Here is a 15,262-nt window from a genome sequence, read left to right as displayed (position 1 = left end):
ACTAAGGATTTTCAAAAAAATAAAAATTAAACTAAACTAGCAAACAATTGGTAAAAACTAATTAAAACTGATATAAAATTGAAAATCTGAAGTCAAAACTAAATAAAAATAAAAACTAATGAAAATTGCAAAACTATTAAAACCCTGCTATGTATAAGATAATACAGATGCATAAAATAAACACTCCCAAAACAGAATAAATTATTACAAAATATTAATAAAAACTATAAAAATGGAGGCAACTTTGCTTGTGGTAGAATGTATACAATGTATGAAAAAATCTTTATTGCAGATACTAATTTCACTAATTTAATAATACTAATTTTGTATTGTAACATTTATGACTTTCATGCTTTCATAGTGGTACTTAGGAGAGCTTGACATTTTTATCAGGTGGTACACACTGTAAAAAGTTTGAGGAACACTGATAAGTGTATGTGTGCTTTTGGAAAACATTTGAAGCTGCTGTACAGAATCTTTGAAACAAGCTTAAAACATTTTTAGAATATAAACAGAGCACTCTGCTTTTCTTTACAGCTCCACACTCCACCAGGGCACCGTTTGGCACTTTCTGATAGTGTGCAAATGTGATCTACGTACTGCGGCAGTCATACAGACAACTGGACAGTCCAAAAGTTGGCCTAACTATTACTGGCTGAGGTTTTAGTAGAATTGTGGTTGAACCACATAAAAATATATCATTAATTTTAATCTCTCCAATCAATTAAAATGTTATGTTGGAATGTTGTTAAAGAGGGTCAAAAATGTTTCAACCCAGTTTGTTTTGTTTTGCAGCTTTAATATAGGGAGGACACAACTTCCAGATTGTGTGAGTAAAATCACGTTTTTTTTTTCTCTTTGTCAGTTTAACAGTTTCTGTTTTGCCTGTCACTGTTCCCTGTCTGTTTTCTTACCTGGTTCTTCCTGACCTTGTACTTTCTCCTCACGTTCCCCTCTTTCCTCTCTCCCTCTTTGGACTGACAATCTGATATGGTTTCCAAAAGCGAAGAACAGTGCGTTTATTCACAGTGAACACAATCACCAAGTGGCTATATACAACGTGCAGGGGAAACGGGTCCGGGTCGCCAGGGTCCGTGGGAAACAGGGTTAGGGGGAAGGGTGCTCCACACTACAAAAGCTCCTCCTCAGTCACTCCTCTCAGAATTCGGTTCCAAAAACCATCTAAACACAAAAGGTCGGGTTAGCGGGATAATAACAAAAGGCTTTCAAGATACAGTTTGGCAGATACACAAGTTTAACTGACGCTGATAGCTCAACGATCTAGCGAAGACTAGAGCAGACTGGCCATCTTTTTTTTTTTGTTTTGTTTTTTTTTGTTTGTTTTCTGTGTCCCGTTTGGATCTTTAGCCATCAGAATTGTTGTCTTAAGGCCAAGAAAGATGCCAAGCGGATTTATTTTACCAAGTGGATCATCATGGCCTTGCCATATTGGTCCATTTGATTGACCTTTATTGTAATCTATATCACTAAAGCACTTCTGGATTGATGCAAACTGCATTTCGTTGCCCTGTACCTGTGCATGTGCAATGACAATAAAGTTGAATTCTATTCTATTCTAATTCTATTCTAATTATGAATTTATTTTATTTTCAGTTGCTACAAATGGGACAGACATGACTGGGGGATAGGACAGGGAGAAAGAATGAAAGAAAGAGAGGGTGAGAAAGAAAACCAAAGGGGAGAAGAGACGGTGAGAAGGGGGGAAGAAAGAGAAAAAAGAAAAAAAAGAAAAGAAAAACAAACAAAACACCTGGATCACCTGTATAGATAAAAAAAACAGAAGAGAAAGCAAACAACAAAGAACAACATAATAAAATAAACAGCACCATCACAATAAACTAGCTAGCAGTAGATAACAGTAGATACTAAATAATAAACGATATTGTGCAGCACGCAAGATAGACAGCGCACAATGTGCTTTGAGGCAACAGCCAAGAAAGCTGTAGTCCGCGTCTGTGAACACCCGTGTGTACACCTGTGTGCATACCTGTGTGGATCAGCATGCTTGTATTCCAAAGGTTTCTCCATGTAACGATCTGCTAGGGAGTGTGGGGAGCCATAGCCCCGTCCACCAGGGTATGAAGCAGGTATGGAGGAGATCCAGGCCCCAGGTATCCAGAGGCCCCAGAGTACAAGGACCCGAGGAGGACCACCAAAGGGCGGGGAACCGTGCCACCCTCCTGGGAAGAGCTGAGTAGAGCCCCAAAGGAGAGGTCACCCCGCAGCTACGGAGCAGAGGCCAGAGGGGGTTGCAGTGGCGTGCCCGCGAGCTCTGCTGGCGGCCAGCTGTGCCAGAGAGGACCGAGCTTCAGGCCCAGAGGCCAGAGGCCTGAGGGCATCCCACTCCCCATAAGGAGCCCAGCCGGGCCACAGGCTCCCGGCCCCGCCAATCAGCCACCAGGAGTGAGCCGGTACATACGTGAGCGCCCAGCCCCAGGCAACAAGGACCACCAACACAACGTCTGAGGGCATCAGCCACCGGCAGGGAGTGTGGTGAGGGGAGATAGGTCTCCGTACTTTAGAGGGCCTGAGATGTACCCAGAGAGGTTGAGTCTAAGACCCAACCTGATATATAGACACAGACGAACAGGCACACGCGGACACAGACGTGCATTCCCACCCCATATGCACAACCAAATACTCGGCACTCACCCAACATGTAGACAGACACAAATAGACACTGCACAGACAGTCGCGCTCCCCAAACATACTCTATATCCCAGGTTCAGGTACCCCCGCCCTCAGAGGGGCAAGCCGCACCTAGACCCAGGAGATGTAACCCTTCTCTCTGGGGTGGAGGCAAGCAGACCACCTCCCTATCTGCAGTAGCGGGGAGGCCCCGCATCCCAGACCCCAGTCTGACGGCCAGCACCTCCTCCCAGCCCCCCAGCCCTGACGGCTAACAGAACCGGGGTGAGTGAAGACCTCAAACCTCCCTACGCCCGCTCATATGTAGTGTTGCTGTGTGCTGTTCTAAAGTGCATTTAAAACTCAGGAGAGCATGGTACTAGCTTCCTATCAGAGAGCAGCACGGCTCTTCCCGAAAACCCTTAGTGTCTAAATGCATTTAAAATTGAGGGTAGGGCACCAGCACCAGAGGTGGGTTGGAGTACACCGACCATCCTCTGGATGCTGTAAAATGTGCCCACCCCCAAGGCCCTATATGTATGTGTTATGTGAGAGTGTGAGTAATGTGGATGTCTAGGTTGCAGAATAAAATTGAGGCACAGGCGGCCAGAAGGGGACAGAGGGGGAGTGCCTCCCCTGCACCCTGGTGACATACCTGCACCCCAAGCCCTGCGTGTGTGGGTGGGTGTGGTAGAGCGGGAATAGGGAGGCAGCTGAGGATGGGGAGGGAAGAAAGGGAGGGGCAAGCGGTCCCTCCCAGAGACCCCAGACCGGGGGGCAGACCCCCAAGCCTCCACGCCCGTCCTGGCCCCTCCCAGGGGCAGCCAGGCTACCAGGCCAGTAACCAACTTCTGCCAACACAGACCCTCCCCCATCTCCGCTGTACGCAGCCACAAGGAAAACACCATCCAAGAGCCCCAGAGCTCCTAACCAGGTCATGGCCACATCCCCCAGGTTAGTCCCTCTAGGGAAACGTCCCTAGGGACTCCCCAGACGCCCTAAGGCCGTCCCTACACCCATATCAACCACAATAGCGAAGGCAGGACCAAACCATGACCCCCCACCCCCACTAGGTGATGAAGCCGATCAAAGGAGCCCAAACGGATTGATCAAATGTGATGGCAGATGTTGTATCAAGACTAATGTGATCTATTAGATGGTTTCTATATTGGTTAGAATTAAGATTATTTTTATTTTTCCAGTTAATGAGGACCATTTTCTTGGCAATGCATAGGGCCGTAAAAACAACGTGGGCTGTGTTTATTTCTGCAGTGACCTCATCCAAGTTGCCCAGCAAGCATACTAAAGGGGAGGCTGGAATGTTACATTTCAGACACTTTGATAAGTCTTCACATATCTCACGCCAAAATTTCTGAACTGGTGGACAGAACCAAAGAGCGTGGATGTAATTGTCCAGTGTATTCGCTGTGCAGTGTGAGCAGTTGTTGGAAGGCGTATAGCCCATCTTGAACATTCTATGACCAGTATAGTGCACTCTGTGTAATATTTTGTATTGTATTAACTGCAAACTGGGATTTCTGATCCATTGAAAGGTTTTTAAGCATATCTGAGACCAAAGGATTGGGTCTAAATTGATTGATAAATCTGCTTCCCATTTTGCAATAGGAAGGGATATTGATTCATCTATTTTAGAAAGTGTTCTGTATATTTTAGACAATAATTTGGGGGGTTTTAGACTAAAAAATTGTACCACACTTGGTGGTGTTTGTAATTCAGCTTCACTGGGATTAGATTTCTTTTTTACTGTGGATTTAATTTGTTGATATTCCAAAAATCGTTTCTTGTTGATCTCATATTGTGTAACTAGTCTGTCAAACGAAATAAAGTTTGTTCCTTCCCACATATGTTCCAAGTATTTAATTCCTTTGCAACTCCAATCTGGAAAGTTTATCATATTATTGTTTTGTAATATGTCCGGATTGTTCCAGATAGGTGTACGTTTGCATGGGATTAATGAAGACTGTCATTTTTAGAAACTCCCACCATGCTGTCAGAGAAGAGCTAATATTGATGCTTTTAAAGCATTCATGTGGTTTGATGTTTGAGCTGATAAATGGTAGGTCTGAAATTTCTAGGTTATTACATAGTGCCTGTTCTACATCTATCCAAGGTTCATCTAAGAGGGTGTGTTTAGACCATCTAGAGATTAACTGAAGCCTGTTGGCTAAAAAATAGTGATTAGTTAGGCAGATCTAATCCTCCTTTATCCTTGGTCCTTTGTAGTGTTTTTAAGCTGATACGTGGGGGTTTATCTTTCCAAAGGAATAAGAAATATACGAGTCTAGAGGTGCAGACTTGCCATCTTAAGTAGTGCAGTAATCAGCTGGTATCAGCGGCCGGTGCGGTGATGAGCAGGTGTGTGGGCCAGCAGCGCGAGCCCGCAATGAGTGTCGCCGTGGCAAGAGAGAGAGCAAGAGAGAGCAAACAAACCACAAACATATTGCCCAATAGAGGGTCAACCAGCGGGGCACAGGGACCATGACACAATCATACACAAATAGATTCAATTAGATGAAAAATTACATTAATATGAAAAAAATTATATTAAGATCACTAACAAAAAGTCCTCTCTCAGTCTACTTTCAACCAAAAGGCAAATAACCAAACCACATGAACATCTAATAAAAGATATAAACATTGAAACATTGAACCAACATTATTCTTGATTGACGGATCATTTGATTTTACACTTTTACCTGAATGTGGCTCCTTTTTTTGAAAAAACTTCCTTATATCTATTATGAAACTGGCTGCCTCTCTGTACACAAACACACACACACACACACACACACACACACACACACACACAACAGGAGTTATAAGGTTAATGGGCATTCAGTCAGTTAGCTAGTTAGTATTCATTACAAACAGGACAGTGGTAACCAACAGTAGGCTGCGGACAATTTAAAGTTTTAGATTTTAAATAGGCTGTATAAGTTGTTTTATTATGTATGTTGTATTCTTGTACAGCACTTTGGTCAACGCTCCTGTTGTAATTAAATGTGCTATATAAATAATTTAAACTATTAAACTATTAAACTATAAATTTGAATGGGAGCAACAGGACGGTCAAATGTCGCTGAATTTACTACACAGCAGGACGGATTGTAGGGTAGCAAACATTGTCAGAAAACAAGTTTTCAACACAGCAGGTTACCTGGTGTAATGTTTTTCGGCTAAAAAGAAACATGGTCTGACTCCTACCTAACTATATAAAGAGTAACTGAAGGTTAAATGCAGCTAATATGTCCTGTTTTAAGCCAGGCACTTACACCTCCGGTCCGCTGCGTCTCAGCCACCATCGCTCTGGCAGCAACGGCGCTAGAGCCAGAGCAGAGGAGAGCCAAGTTGGAACAAACCATTTTGGGAGGGGGGTTATCTAAACTTGTTGTTAAAATGTTATGTCTCAAACAAGTACTGTATGCTTTTTATATTTTTAGTAGTGTGTCACACAAACAGCAAATATTGTCAAAAAAAAGTAAGAAATCTTTGGGGGTGCTTTGATTCATTTTGGGGGTGATGAAGCACAGAAGGGGGACAGAAGACTGTGTTCCATCTTCGGAAGGTTCATGACTCATTGAGATCACCTGATGCAAGATCTGAATGGGGTTTGAGGCACCTGGAAAGAGATCTCAAAACTGCACTGTAGGTACCAACAATGCAGTTCACATCTTCGGTCATACGCTCTCAGTGGGTCACATAATAGGGCGAGGCACGGTCTCACAATGACTTCACCTGAAACATCTGCTCATAATGACCCATGCCTTTTTCACACATTGCTGCATGTGGTGAGGTACATGATCAATAGTGGATCAACAACCTTGTTAAGGGACAACTCCCACTAGGAATTTAATACCCGGGACTACACCATTTGGTTTAGAACTGGAGAAGCTTCTTGAGATATGAAACTTTTCTAGTCGCGATCACTAGTTGATCAAGTTATATTTTAACCATATGTTCATCCAGCACTTGGAGGACTTTGAGGAAACCTACTCAAGGTATTCTAGAGCAGTGGTCCTCAACCTTTTTTGTTTATGTCCGACAATATTTTTAAGGTGTCGCGGATAAATACAGCAAAATAAAACCAGTACTGGTACCAAAATAAAGAAGATTTGTTCATAAGTCACATGATTAATAGTGGATCAACAACGTTGTTAAGGGACAACTCCCACTAGGAATTAAATATCTGGGACCATCTGGTTTAGGACTGAAGAAGCTTCTTGGATGAGAGATGAAACACCTTCAAAAAACTCAAAGAAGTCTAGTTACTTTCTTTCCAAGCGCCTTATATTACTGCATATAGACAATCATTATACCTCATGGCATTGATCAATCTGTTATTACTACAAAATAAAAAAGAAATGTGTAGTTTTCTTTATTATGCCTTCCTTATTTATGGTTTTTACATAGAAACTAAACATTGCTTCTGGGAAATAAGCCACAGCATCACTGAAAAAGATATTTAATAATCACATCATCATGTTCAAACAAAGGACCAGGATTATTATCAGCATAATAGTATAGAAAAAAGTATACTAAAATCTGAACTTGTATTTAACATTAAGATCTTTATATGGTACTAAACTCATGATAATAAGGTAATATGTTTTGTTTGAAATGCCCCATAGAAACGTACATTTTATTACTCACAATACCATACATTATTGCCTCTTGGGAATTGTTAAATTTGGTTTCCACAGTATTATTCCTAGTTCTTCTTCTTTTGTCTACGCTGTTTAGGGGTCTCCACAGTAGATCATCAGCTTCCAACTCACCCTATCCCTGACATTCTCATGTGTCACACCACTCACTTTTCAGAACAGGAATTGATGAACATTAGCAAGTACTAGAAGCTCTATACTATAACTGATTTTTGTTGATTAAATATTTCTTAGTGTTCTTCTCAGGCTTAAACAATATGATAAAACACTTGGGAGCAAATATACACATTATTAGTCCAAAGCTGGAGGCCAGAATTGCAAAAATCTCCACAACTACAGTGAATTTCCCAGGAGAGCTGACATATGCTGGGATAAATGTGATCCAGACAGTACAAAATATCAACATGCTGATGGTGATAAGCTTGGCTTCATTGAAATTATCAGGTAATTTGCGGGCTAAGACTGCTAAAACAAAGCAAAAGGCAGCAAGTATGCCTAAGTATCCAAGCACAGCCCAGAAGCCAGCAGCAGAGCCTAATGCACATTCCAATATGATTTTCTCCTTGTACGTGGTTAGATTTTTTATTGGAAAGGGAGGGTTCACTACCAACCAAACAGTACAAATTAAAACTTGAATAAAGGTGAAAGACACAACAGTCATTCTTTGCTGTGGAGGACCAAACCATTTCATGACATTACTACCTGGAATTGTAGCTTTAAAAGCCATTAAAACCACTATAGTTTTCCCAAGTACACAGGAGATACAGAGTACAAAGGTGATCCCAAATGCAGTGTGACGCAGCATGCAGGACCACTCTGATGGTGCTCCAATGAAAGTCAATGAACATAAGAAACACAGAGTCAGTGAGATGAGCAGCAGGAAGCTCAGCTCAGAGTTGTTGGCTCGGACAATTGGAGTTTTCCTATGACAAAAGAATACAGCCGCAGTTACGATGGTCAGACAGGCACCAATGACTGAGAATGTAGCCAGGATAATTCCTAGGAGGTCTTGAAAGGAAAGATACTCTACAGGCTTAGGGATGCAAGTGTCTCTCTTTTTGTTAGGCCAGAATTCCTTTTGACATGGTAAACAATCAGTCGAATCTGGATAAAAAACAAATAAATACAATTTTTTCTTGATTTTCATATATACACAATGAAACATTTTAAATGCATCGTAATCATTTCTCTTTACCTGTACTATTACTGATCTCCCCCTCAGGACATGCTGTACAGTCATAGCAGCAGATGGGTTTTCCTTTCTGCAACACTTTACGAGTTCCTGGAGGACAACTGTCCGTGCACACTGACACTGGCACCTGTGAAAGACATAAAGGTTGCAGAATAAACGTAAATATTTACTATGCAGCTGTGTGTTGTTGTTTACTAATCGATCGTGCGATCGTGGCTCAAGAGTTGGCAGTTCGTCTTGTAATCAGAAGGTTGCCGGTTTGAGCCCCAGCTCGGACAGTCTCGGTCGTTGTGTTCTTGCGCAAGACACTTCACCCGTTGCCTACCGGTGATGGCCAGAGGGGCCGATGGCGCGATATGGCAGCGTCGCTTCTGTCAGTCTGCCCCAGGGCAGCTGTGGCTACAACTGTAGCTTGCCTCCACCAGTGTGTAAATGTGTGAGTGAATGAATAGTAGAATTGTAAAAGCGCTATATAAATGCAATCCATTATTATTATTACTAAAGTTTGTCAAATTCTGACTGCTTACTTTCATGCTACCCTCCATCCAGGTAATGTTTTTGTCTATCTGGAATTCCTGGCCCACGGGCCATGATGCATCATACAGCCCTACAGCCACTATCTCAGTCACGCCGTTTTCACTTTTCTGCCAGTTAACCAGTTCATAAATAGCCACAGGATCCCCATTAGCGTCAAATGACACATCATAGCCATTTTGGGAAAAATTTACTTTCTTCAGCTCAATTAAAATCTGATAAAATTAGGGATAAAAAAAAAAGATGCAATATTTCAATAACAAATATTAATATTGCATATCAATTTATATTGCAGTTGGTGAAAGACACTGACATCAACATGTTTATTTCTTCTGACCTGTTTGGATTCTAACTTGGTTAACTTGTCACACTCTACAGTGCCATCTATTTCCTGGCACACTGCATTATGGATGGCATGTGCTACTGCATACACGGCCATGTACGCCATGTTAGTAACTCTGAGCTGTGATGTGTCAGTGTACTGGTTTTGCAGATTCTGTATGTCTTCATTTCCATCACATACTTTCTTCTTTGCAGTGGCATCTAAAATCACAAAAAGACAGAGCAGATGTCAACATTAAACTAGATCTCAACTGTGTTCTCTTTATAAATGTTGCAAATCATGCTGGTACCATGAAACATATTTATTTTATAAAAAATAAAATAAAATAAAATAAAATAAAAAATGGAAAATAATCCTACCACGAATAATTAGTATAGGACATAACAGTAACAGTAAACGTCTTCAAGTAACTTAAAGAAGTCCAGACGCTTTTCTTTGCAAGCTCCTTTGACTACGATGACCTGGATGACTGAGAACCTTCACAGACATATAGGACATAACACTAACAGTAATCTAGATAATTGCATTTTCTATCGTACAATCACATTGCCATTACTAACAAGGAAATGCGATGTGAATGCGTTGCTATTTTTCAGCACACAGATGATTGAAGCTGTCTTCATCTTACCGGGAGCTGGGGGAGGGGGGGCAAAGTCACACAAGTGCTGCTGATTGGCTGAGGAAGAATAAAGTAGTTTACCATGACTACTTTATTCAAAAAGCTCTATATCATCATGGAGGTCTCTGATGTTGACTCAAACTACACATGACCAGTTTAAGATGACACAGCAACAAGATGTTATGTCAACCCTGGACAACCCTTAGTCTCCATTTCTTGTTATAACAGTGTGAACTTCAAAGTATGTACCAGTTTTTAAATTGTGTTGATAAGCCACGAAAAAAACAGAGTTTTGTTATGTTTACTGCAGTGTTTTCTAAGGAAAGGGCTCGAAAGCAGTCTCTTCTCAAAAGAAAAGAAAAAACACCTTTTTCCTAATGGTGGAAAAATGTGTCATGTCGACCAATCAAAAGATGATATGGCAACATGGCATTGGTTGCTTAGAAAGAGGGAGAAATTTTAGGAGTGATGGCAGCGAGAGAGCAAAAGAAAAAGAGCGAGTTTTGAGATGCAAGAGATTAGCGTGTTTGGAGTGTGTCGTTAGTGTGTCGTACAGTCGATCGTTTTGTTTTGTGTGTCAGAACAATGAGGCAACTGCTAAATGTTGTAGTTGCTGCCAAAATGCCACCAAGGGCAGATTGCAATGTAAACTTTGCCTCCAGGTTGAAACACGAGGAGTGATAGACCTCCTGCTTTCAGGCCTGCAGCTATCAGGCTAGTGATGTTCTCCTTTATGTTAGAGTGGACAAAAATATTTTTTTGGAGTAGCAAAAATTATTTGTGTGTTATCTTCTTTAATGCAGAACACCTGATTGTTCTGTAAGTACTTTGAATTGGTTATATAAAAACTAGGAGTGGGAATTTAACGCGTTAATTGCGATTAATTAATTTGGAAAAAAACAATGAAATAAAAAATATACGCATTTAATTGCACTTTGCATTCCAGGCAAAAGCTAACTTTTGTCAATGCACAATTTCCTGGTATATCGATTACAGTGATGCACACATCAGAGCTACAAAGAATAAGAAGAAAGTGCGTTGCTACACAGCAAATTCAAAAGTGTTAAATGTTTTGGTGTTAATAGTCTTCTTGCAAAAGTAGAGTTAATTTTACTCTAAGCAGAGTCACATTCTTTTAATGTAACTCTGAGGTGTAAAATGATAGTAGTTAAAATCGAGTGTTAAAAATGAGTGTTTCTCTGTCAAATCTGGAGGTGTTACAATGGAAACATTAACTCCTGACCTCTTAACTCCGAACTCCTACAGGGGCTATGACACCAACAGAGTAAATTCACAGACTCCGCCCCCAGCACGGCTCCAATCGAAGCTGAAGTGAAGCCGTTTCAGAACATTTTGCTCTACATATTTGAGTTGTTTGCCATGCTTGGTAAGTCATTTTTTCAAAGATTGTTTCAATTGTTATTATGAGCTTTTACTCCTGTGGCTCTTTGGAGTTGAGACAAAGCTGTGTGGAAGGCATTAGCCATGTTGCTCGGTGATAGCATAATATTCTGTTTTAGCTAGCTGAAAGGTATCGTTTGCGGGCAAATACCACAGCCTTGAAAAAAAGCTTGCATGTGAATTTTCAGTCAAACTTTTGGTCAAATACACCTAAAACAATGTCTAGAATGTGAAATGTTGGTATAATGGTGCTACTTGAAGCCTGAAAACGATCGCCCATAAAAATAAAAACACGAGCAAACAGCAGTAGCTGACGTCCTGACTGGATTCTACGTTAGCATAGATCCCTCCAGAGTTTTGTGCACACGGTTTAGGTAAAAATGAAAAAGGTTGAGGTTTTACATTTAGTTCAGTATTACCTGTTGCCTGTGTCCTTGTCTTTTGGGAAAATACTTTACACAAGTAATGGCTCAAAGAGGATTCTTTTTTTTTTTTTTTTTTTTTTTTACTGTGCTGCAATTGTTTACTGGATTATTTGTGCCATTAATTAGTGTCAACTAATTTTTATTCGATCTCCGCACAGGATATGCTTGTGAAGATGGAATATGGGGGAGAGCAGAAGTGCGTTGAAGTTCCACAAAGGGATGAATGAAGGACATGCATATTGTATTGAAGAAATAAGTGATGAGATGCTGTTATTTGCATTTACCATGTCAGACCTTTTGATAAACAAAATTCTAATGAAAGTGAGAACATGTATACTGTTACGTCTTTCAGAAAATGTTTTGAAATTGTGGTGCACAGTTCAGAATAAATGTTTTTCAAAAACCATTGCATCTTTTTAGTAAATGTTTATTTCCAAAAGAAATTTCTAGAAGTTCAGAACAGTAAAATTCCCGCTTTTTAGAATGAATTAGAAGATAACTCTTACGTAGTTAAACTAAAATACTCTTTGAGAGTTAATATATAAACTCTTAACACCAAGTGTTAAATTATCAACTCCAGACAGATTTGGTGTTTAACACTAAATCAGAGTTAACGTACCAACTCTCCAAAAAGAGTTAAATTAACACTCTCTGGTGTGGACCCATATAGACACTTTAATAGTGTTGAAATCAAATCCGACAGTGTTAATTTGGACATGATGGATTTGCTGTGTAGGAATGATCGGAGGCAAATTTAATTTCAAAAAACTACACCAACCGATGGAAGGATTGATAATTGTGGTTTTGTGCAAACTGTGAAAAAAGGAGTTTGCATACCACTGAAACACTTCAACCTTATGGTACCATCTAAATGCAAATCACGTTGCAGTGAGCACAGAAACTGTTGGAGCTTTGGACTCTAGCAGTCAAAAGGTGTCAGCAGCCCAAACTTGATGAAATGACTGGCTTCAGGACCAAAATTAGCAATTCAACATTGGACAAAGTAACAAATTTCTCTCCGAAAATTGATTGCTCTGACTGTAAACCACTATCATTGGTAGAAGACAGGTGGTTAGAAAATGTACTACAGTTATCCTCAGGGGACCCAATTTTCCAACTGCCGTGCTGAAAGACTATTTTAAGTAAAATTCAACAGCTTTATGACACTGAAAAGGAAGAAAATTTAGATGCCTTAAAGACAGCCCTGCTAATATGGAGGAACTACAGTAGGAGCAAACACCACTGGGGCAACAGAAAGAGCCACTCATACAGGATGTTTCATCTACTAAAGAATCAAGAGGCAGTTTTGCTGCTTTAGACAAGCAAAAGCACAAGCTAGTAACTTTAACTCTTTTAGAGCTGGTAAAACTCCAAAAGGTGGCGACTGTCCTTAAACCATGCAAGTAAATTTTTAACTTTTTGTTACTGTTTCTTCAAAATAGGGTTAAAATAAAATAATTACTGAGGTGAGACATATGTCTCATGTTCAGGGGGTTATCTGTTTTCTGCCACCTGCATCATACCATGGAGGTCTCCGATGATGACTCAAACTATATGGTGATATTTAAGATTACCTTCACAACGTATAGCTACCCTCAAGTATCTGTTGCTCAAGATAGCTACTGTGCTTGGCCACACTTTAAGGATTTAAATTTTCTTGCATGGAGGAGAGCGAGAAGAGGTTTGGACCACCCTTGAGGCCCTGCTGCAGGAACAGTGTAAAAATAAAAGCCTCAGCACAGCCTCAGATGAAAAGATTTCCTCTCATCAGAAAAGCGGAACCACTGAGCAACAGACCAGTTCTTTTTTTCTTTAGCCCAGGTAAGACGCTTCTGACATCTGTTGTTCAGGAGCAGCTTGACAAGAGGAATACGACATTTGAAGGCCTTGAAGGCCCTGCTGCAGGAATATATTATATTAGTATATTGATATCATATATTGCTTTCACCTTTTAAGATGAATTACTGAAATAAATGAACTTTTGCACATTATTACAATTTTTGGAGTTTCACCTGTATTCTCACCTCACACTTGGTCACCATTCATAGCTTTTCAATGAAAGTAGGTCAGCCCATGAAGCAGCATTAGACTTTGTAACATCAGCAGTTGACAAGATAATTTAAACCAAGAAAAATGTCTTACTTTTGGTCAGTGTGCAGTTAAATGCATCCTCCCAGAACTCAGTAAGTATTTGAGAAGACGCCACTTGTGAGGGGGACAGATTCAGCAGGAAGTCTCTGAGGCCTGGGATTCTAGACTTTGGAATCCCAAATCCAATGGCCCCAGCACAGAAACTGAACCTCATTAATTCTGGGTTAGTTACCCAGAAACTGCCAATCCACTGGCGAGACGGGGAAGGCTCATATGATAGCTCCTCCAACAGTGCCCTCATGTCCCCTAAAGATAGAAGTGCCACAACAACCATGGCTGTAGACCTTGACAGACAATATTGTGCATTAGAAGCATTTTAAAGTGTAACTGTAAAAATGTAATTTTGAAGACAGTAAATCTAATATTTGCGGAAATAATATCTGCGATGAGGACACCTGCGGATAACATCTGCTACTCTCTGAATTCTGCTATGTGGGTATGTTCGATGGAAAGAAAGAGAGTACTCCACACAGATCCCCTCTTTCTGTGCTGCTTTTAGAAATGAAGCCATGCCGTTATTTCCAAAATCCGAATCTGACCGAACAGCACCTATCCAAGTCCAGCCAAAGTGTTTTACCAGCTTGGCCATTGCTTCAGCTTGGAACTGGTCACTGGGAAATGTTCTGAAAAAATTGGGGTACTGCTGCTTGTCAGACAAGCATGAGCATGTTGAAAAGTGGCTAACCTAAACCAAATGAAATAAAACACCACACACCGCAAAATCAAATATCATGCACATACATATTTTAAATTCAAAAATTGACAGAAATTGAAAACATTTACTTGGGGAATGTTAAAGGACCTGATGACTTGGGACAAACTGATGGATGTCGTAGACCCAGAGCCACCAACAACAGCCATCACCATACCAGAATGTGAGCAATTGTTATCCATGGAAAACACAGGGTCGAAGCTATTTAGAAACTGAAATGCCATGTGCACTGCTACAGGCACTGATGCACATGAGTCATAGATCTGATACCCGAGCCTGATTCCGGGCAGCAGCTCTGTGCTGTTGTTAATCTCTTCTATGGCAAAAACCATTGCACGTGATGATTGCAGTTCACTGGTGTAAAGGCTGAAAATAGTTGTGTCAATGTTAGAATATAGACTGTAGATTTAGTTTAAGTTAAATAGAACCAACAACAGGATCATTTGCTGGTTGTATCTGTTGATCAAATGTTAATCAAAATGTTGCCTGACCAGTTAAATTGAGCACAAAAGATTAGCATAAGAAATTAGTGGAAAATTATGGATTACTAATTA

General features: G+C 40.5%; 1 protein-coding gene across 1 annotated transcript; it reads right to left on the bottom strand.

Moving 5' to 3' along the window:
- Window positions 1-7,530: 7,530 nt before the first annotated feature.
- On the bottom strand, window positions 7,531-15,052 carry LOC308400672 (extracellular calcium-sensing receptor-like; the record flags this gene model as incomplete). The annotated part of the gene is made up of 7 exons (XM_080888508.1): window positions 14,780-15,052; window positions 14,392-14,681; window positions 13,988-14,280; window positions 9,395-9,600; window positions 9,051-9,272; window positions 8,527-8,650; window positions 7,531-8,435 (listed from the first exon to the last, which is right to left on the bottom strand). The coding sequence occupies exons 1-7, from the start codon at window positions 15,038-15,040 to the stop codon at window positions 7,531-7,533; spliced, it is 2,301 nt and encodes a 766-aa protein (XP_080744634.1). The 5' UTR covers window positions 15,041-15,052.
- Between the last annotated feature and the right edge of the window lie 210 nt (window positions 15,053-15,262).

This window comes from Rhamphochromis sp. 'chilingali' (genome assembly GCF_963969265.1).
Source record: "Rhamphochromis sp. 'chilingali' genome assembly, chromosome: 8".
Lineage (NCBI taxonomy): Eukaryota > Metazoa > Chordata > Actinopteri > Cichliformes > Cichlidae > Rhamphochromis > Rhamphochromis sp. 'chilingali'.
The sequence above is the reverse complement of the archived record's forward strand: the minus strand, read 5'-3'. Positions and strand labels throughout refer to the sequence as shown.